This window comes from Macaca mulatta, chromosome 1, assembly GCF_049350105.2.
Source record: "Macaca mulatta isolate MMU2019108-1 chromosome 1, T2T-MMU8v2.0, whole genome shotgun sequence".
NCBI classification, from domain to species: Eukaryota; Metazoa; Chordata; class Mammalia; order Primates; family Cercopithecidae; genus Macaca; species Macaca mulatta.
Genome location: NC_133406.1, coordinates 47972780 through 47978779, shown reverse-complemented (window position 1 = coordinate 47978779; position 6000 = coordinate 47972780). Strand labels below are relative to the sequence as shown.

The 6000-nt window shown below is 38.6% G+C and overlaps 2 protein-coding genes across 7 annotated transcripts in view; one reads left to right on the top strand and one right to left on the bottom strand.

Annotated features, from left to right (window-relative positions):
• Positions 1–827: 827 nt before the first annotated feature.
• LOC144338149 (uncharacterized) lies at positions 828–4458 on the bottom strand. 6 transcript variants are annotated; one of them, XR_013412002.1, is made up of 3 exons: positions 3587–3890; positions 3069–3168; positions 828–1856 (listed from the first exon to the last, which is right to left on the bottom strand). XR_013412002.1 is itself a non-coding variant. In XM_077986614.1 (3 exons), the coding sequence occupies exons 1-3, from the start codon at positions 4043–4045 to the stop codon at positions 1839–1841; spliced, it is 303 nt and encodes a 100-aa protein (XP_077842740.1). In that variant the 5' UTR covers positions 4046–4458; the 3' UTR covers positions 828–1838. The 6 variants fall into 6 exon arrangements, 1 of the variants encoding a protein (XP_077842740.1); XR_013412001.1 differs by having other exon boundaries at positions 3069–3127; XR_013411998.1 differs by having other exon boundaries at positions 3726–3890.
• The window catches only part of BRINP3 (BMP/retinoic acid inducible neural specific 3), a 400272-nt gene continuing 398579 nt past the window's right edge, over positions 4308–6000 (top strand). Inside the window, exon 1 of the mRNA XM_015121080.3 lies at positions 4308–4777. The gene's annotated coding sequence lies outside the window, so the exon portion shown is untranslated. The remainder of the gene's footprint in view (positions 4778–6000) is intronic.

Sequence of the window (6000 nt, the reverse complement as noted above, 5' to 3'; positions counted from 1 at the left end):
ATGGGAAGGCAGTGGAGTGGAGGATAAAATAAAGCAGAGGAGGCCGGGCGCGGTGGCTCAAGCCTGTAATCCCAGCACTTTGGGAGGCCGAGACGGGCGGATCACGAGGTCAGGAGATTGAGACCATCCTGGCTAACACGGTGAAACCCCGTCTCTACTAAAAATACAAGAAAATTAGCCGGGCGAGGTGGTGGGCGCCTGTAGTCCCAGCTACTCGGGAGGCTGAGGCAGGAGAATGGCGTGAACCCGGGGAGGCGGAGCTTGCAGTGAGCTGAGATCTGGCCACTGCACTCCAGCCTGGGGCACAGAGCAAGACTCCGTCTCAAAAAAAAAAAAAAAAAAAAAAGCAGAGGAATAAAAGTTTTCTACAATAAAGAGTATTAGCTATCAACAAAATGAATTCTAAGAAGACTGGCTACGATTTATTCATCTTTGTACTACTTTCTCTTCCTTCCACTTACTTCCTTGGCCCACTCTCAAACAATGCCTGTCTTAGTAATAGAATGAACACTAGCTAAGAAGTTAATAAACCTGCATTTAAAGTTTCTTAGGTTATTAGTTAGTGTATGATTACACTAATCACTTAAACTCTGGTTCTCAACTTCTTCATCATCATGAGTGATAAGATTAAATGATCCTTAATGTCCATTCAAGTTCCAACATACTTTTTTATGAGACTTGAATACATTAGCCCCAGTTTATTTAGCAGCATATTGATCTTATAAAATGTGAAGACTCCTGCACACATAAGTATTTTTAAAACTTTAGATTCTTTCAAAGGGAAAACTCTAAAAGCAAAATAAACATAGCAGAGATGAAAATGAATAAATATTTATATTTTATTGAAATTAATTATATATGCATAAATGTGTATATCATGTGTGACTTTCTTTGCTATGCAAATAATAGTCTCAAGTTATTTATCTTTATATAACTCATTTTTGTTACAAGTTAGATTTAATGTTAAAATCACCTGAGTCATATGAACATTTTGCTTCCCAGGCAAATTGCTTTCCAATTTCTGTAATAAAATGTATCTTGAATATTGCTTTTAGATTAGAAATTTTAGTGGGTTAATAGGTAAGAAATATATTAGTTGGAACTCATACACAGTTCTTATAAGAAGGCAGCACCAGGATGGCTAACAAAAGCATTACCAATAATATAAAATGTACTGAAGTACTAGCTGACAATATGCACTGTGATTATCTAAGAAAGACATTCTCAACACAAAATTAAAATGCATAACTTTTGGAGCAGTCTAAGTATAAACCAGATGTGTTCTGAAGGTAAAAGGCAGCTAGGAGATACAAAGCCTGTGGCTTCATGAAGGAGTTGATCAAATGTAATCATATGAATTAGTATAGTGTTCTAATACTTAAATTGTTAAACTTTAAATGCTGTAAATGCTTTTAAAGTTCATGAACTATGGGTAACAAAAGTAATATTTTTGTTATGCTGTTTTTTTTTTTTTCAAATTTTTAAGAACAGCAATCACACATTGATTTCACATATAAAATAAAAATCTGAATGTTACATTTTTGTAATTTAACTCAGGGTGGGTCCTCAATAAACAAATGTATTTCTCTGAATAGCAAATTTTGTAAGTAGCTTTAGGCAGCATATCAAAGTCTTATGTGAAAAGTATGCTCTCTAACTTTCACAATTGTTAACATTTATTTGCAATGAAAGTAATTCCGAATTTTCAGCCTCTTTATGTGAACCTCAGATCTTCTTAGCAGCATTTGTTAGTCTCTCTAAAACACAGAGACATACACAGACATCATCCTCTTGGTAAAATGAGACAACAGAAGAAACACTTCTGCTCTAGGACATCATTAGAGCTGGACAACAGCCTGAAGAGAGAAAGAAAAAAATGTTATACCAACATGCCCTTACTGAATTTTTTTTCTCTTGCAAATGTTGATGGCTGTAAAGACTATATAGATAGTTGAGAACATGCATATTTTGTCTTGCAATGTGTCACTTGATTATCTCTCTTCTGAAATTTTATACTACTGATTTCTAGAATACTGATTTTCTAAAATGAAGCTTATTCTTACCAATAACATTTTAATATTATACATTTCAGATGATTTTTCAGCCATCCTGTTTTCATCAGGAATACATTTTGTGTCAATTAGTTTATCTTTTTTTAATTAAATTTAGAGGATGATGGATTACAGTAGAATAATAACACACAAAAAAGTTGAATTTAAATGTTTTACCAGTAAAATATACTTTATAATTAAAAATGCGATGATTTCTCTTAAAGCAAATCTCCCTTAATTTTGTGCATGAAAAATGATCAGTTTACTCTTGAAAACCAAGTTGACGCAATTTGCAAAACATGTTATTCTCCACACTTGGTGACATATGATGTAAGCACAATCAAGAGCCGTTTGGCTTCTTCCCTACTGCTACACCTATCCACTCCTTCCTCACTGTGAACATGCACAGGCTGGGGGTGCTATAGACTCATGGAAAACCAGAGGGCTTTATGAATTTATAGTATCACCACAATATGCAAATAACCATTGTGGCTACTACTAACTTGTATCTGGTGCAATAATTGAAACCAAGATGCACATTTAATAAGTGGTTTCTATAGCTTTAATTTACCTGCGAAATGTGAAAAATAACCATTCTCAATTTTGGAACTGAAATTGTATTTCAGAACATGGCCAAGACGTACTAAAAGCATAGACATGAGCCCACTGCCTAAAACTCTTTTCTTTATTTTCAGAAGGGAAAGAGAGTTAGTAGGAAATAAGAGAAATACTTAAATACCACTTTAGTAAACAAACAGAGATTTAAGTGCTTTACCTGTCTTTGGGTTTTTAAGGTCGGATACAAAGGACCTTAAAGCGTTCATATTGTCTCCTTAAAACCCTCTACTTCAAATTCACCCTTACAAGCTACTACTCTCCTAGGAAAGAGGAAAAGAAAATTTCCACTGACCCAGCTCGTGATTTACATACAAAGAGCAAATAAATGAATAGAGTGGGGGATGGGGCAGTGAGAAGCAATCTGTTTCCTTTTCAACCGCAGAAAATAAGATTACTTACCAAGAACATTTTTATCCAGGGCAAATGTTTATTCCCTCTATCATTCAGCGCCTCAGTCTCTGCAAGAAATCAATTTCCACTCTACCTTTCCCTCCTATTTCTAAAAAAGAGAGTGAGGCGGATAATTCTTAAGCTTCGGGGTCCGGAGAAAGATAGAGCTAGAGCGGAGGGCAAAAGACTCCCACAGCGCTCTTTATACAGATCCGAGCTCTGAGAGCGAACCCATGGGGAGGGGGCGGGGGATCTTCTCTAAGGAGAGTACTCCGAGTAGGGAGGGGGATTCATTCTGCAGCCAAAATATAAATCATCTACAAACAGATTACTAGCCTCTCAGTCACACAGGCAGTTCCCTTGGGAAGCCGGTTTCAAAGAGGAAAAAAGAAGTTCCTAGAGACAGAGAGAGAGAGAGAGAGAGAGAGAGAGAGAGAGAGAGAGAGAGAGAGAGAGATTGGGGTTTGGCTTGCAGAGGGAATGGGGCCATGGAGAGGAATAGGGAGAAGGAATAAAGCTAATCTTACCGATCGATCAGGCGATCGTTTGTTCAGTATTGGGACACGAAAATGGCAAGATAATGCATTCGGCAGCAAAGCCATTTCTAGCGCACTCTCCCTCAGTAACTGCAGGAATCAGAGGGGAAGCAGGCGCCTCGAAACCTACCACTTGCTCCCCAGGGACCGTCCTCAGAACCTCCAAAGCTCTAGCTTCTAATGCAAGGCCTTCGGAGCTGAGGGTTCAGATGGAAGTCAATTGCCTTGAGTCACGGGCAGCAGGAACGCCAAGGAAGTGGGACCTGGGAGGGCTGCTGCCGCCGCTGCTGCATCTAACCAGGGTTCCCGGTCCCCTTGACTAAGCCTCCCCGGCACAGCGCCCCCGAAAGCGCCTAGCGACTCGGCCTCCTCCGCATCTTCAGCCCTTCGATCACCACCCGCACCCCCCCACCCCCGCCGCCTCATGCAAATCGCTGATGATCTGGTCATCGTAATGTGACCGTAGAGGCTTATTTGGGAAGTGGGGGAATTGGTTGTGTTGGGCTTCCTTACAACGCCTCCCTCAGTTGCTGCGAGTGAAAATGTTCAAGGGAAATACTAGTGAAATGCACTGATGGAATACTATTAATCCTAATAATAATGGTCCCAACGCAGGTAACTCTCAAAGAACTGAGAGTGGGAAGATCAGAGCAGGATTTCCGAAGTGGTGCCCTCTTGAATTCTCATTGGATCCTCCCCAGCAGCCTAAATCATTCTTGCTGCTATATCTATCAGGATGACTACAGCCTTGCTCACTAGTTCTCTCTTTATCTCGTTGTCTTCAACACATCCTTTTACTTCTCTTTGCAGATTTATCTGTATTCCACCTCCTGTTCTCTGGGGCAACACAGCTTCTTCCTTTCCCCACTGTATGGGGATGTACAGCCTGTAAATTTTCACTTTGCTTAAGGATCACTACGAATCACCCCCCCCCAATCTCCCCCCCCCCCCCCCACACCCATATAAAGCATTTTCACATTCTGCTTTCTTGCCTTGGGGGTTCGTGGCTCTCTGTGTAACTGGCTTTTACTTGGTTACATGCCACCAGGAACTGCTGATTATTTTAAAGTCCCACTACCCTGCAGCTCACTACTTTACCTTGATTTGGAAGATCATGGAATATCTATTTGAATCCTGGATGTATTTTTCTCACAGTCTTCTTGCTTCCTGAAATTTCCTCTGGTAAGTTATTCTCTTTATCTATTACTAGAAACTTAACTAGTGTTATTTTTAATAAGTTCTGTTTTGTTGAAGTATTTCATTTTTCACATTTTTGTTACTTTCGGAAATGAAAAATCCATATGACTATATTTATTAATTAGTATGTTAGTGGCAATTGCACTACTAAGACATATCCCATGTCATGTATTACCCTAATATCCCATGTATTACCCCAATATCTTTTACCTTCTTTATTTTTTAAATTTCTGTCCTCATTTATATTACAGTTTACGTTGACATTAATCTCCCCCACCCCCATTAACCCTTCTTGGCACACATTCCTGTGCCATTTGAAAGGTCACATTTTATATGTTTATCTAAGAGAGAGCTTAAAAGAGACCTTCTGACAATTGCAAGGTCTGGAAAGTTCACTAGTCTGATCTTCAGAAGGTTGTTCAGGTCAGTATTTGTTCATGATAAGCAATTACATGACTGAGGGAGGACTTTGTTACAAAGTGTATTTTTATGAATTTAGCAGGACTTTAAACACTAAAATGCCACTGAATGGTAGGAAGAGGACTGTGAGTTTTGAGGGCACCATTTTTTTTTTCTTAAAATATTTCAGATCACACATGAATGCGTTATTTTGGGCATTGTATTTTAATTCAGGCATAGTATTTGTCAGTACATTTCTGATTTTGTGAATTAGCTGGTGAACAGTTAATTGGACAGAGAGTACTCATTTCAGAGAGGAGCTATCAGAAGAAACCCCTGATTATCTTGGTTCTGATAAATTGAAATTCAAGAATAGACTTTACATGAAAAATTTAATTGCCTCACTCTTCATACTTGTCTACCCCCACCCCCTGTGTTTAATAGGCATGTTAATATGGTCAGTGCCTTTTGCTTTTATGAACATTTCTATGGACTTAACTGACAAGATTATCAGCTCCCCTTCCATATAGTTATGTTGAGAAACATTTTAATCTTTACTTTTACTTCACATATTGACACGTAATAAGGAGAACACCATATTCATTTAAATGCCAAACCTGCATGTATCAGTAATTTCTAACACCCACTGAGGGTTTTCTCTAAACATCCGCCCCCCTCCCCCAAATTAAGGACAAGTTCCTGGTTTCTACAACATTTCCTTTTATTGGGATAGATGGAGGTAAGAACCTATTGTTCACGCTTTTCTTTTCTTTCTTTCTTTCTTTTTCTTTTTTTTTTTTTTTTTTAAT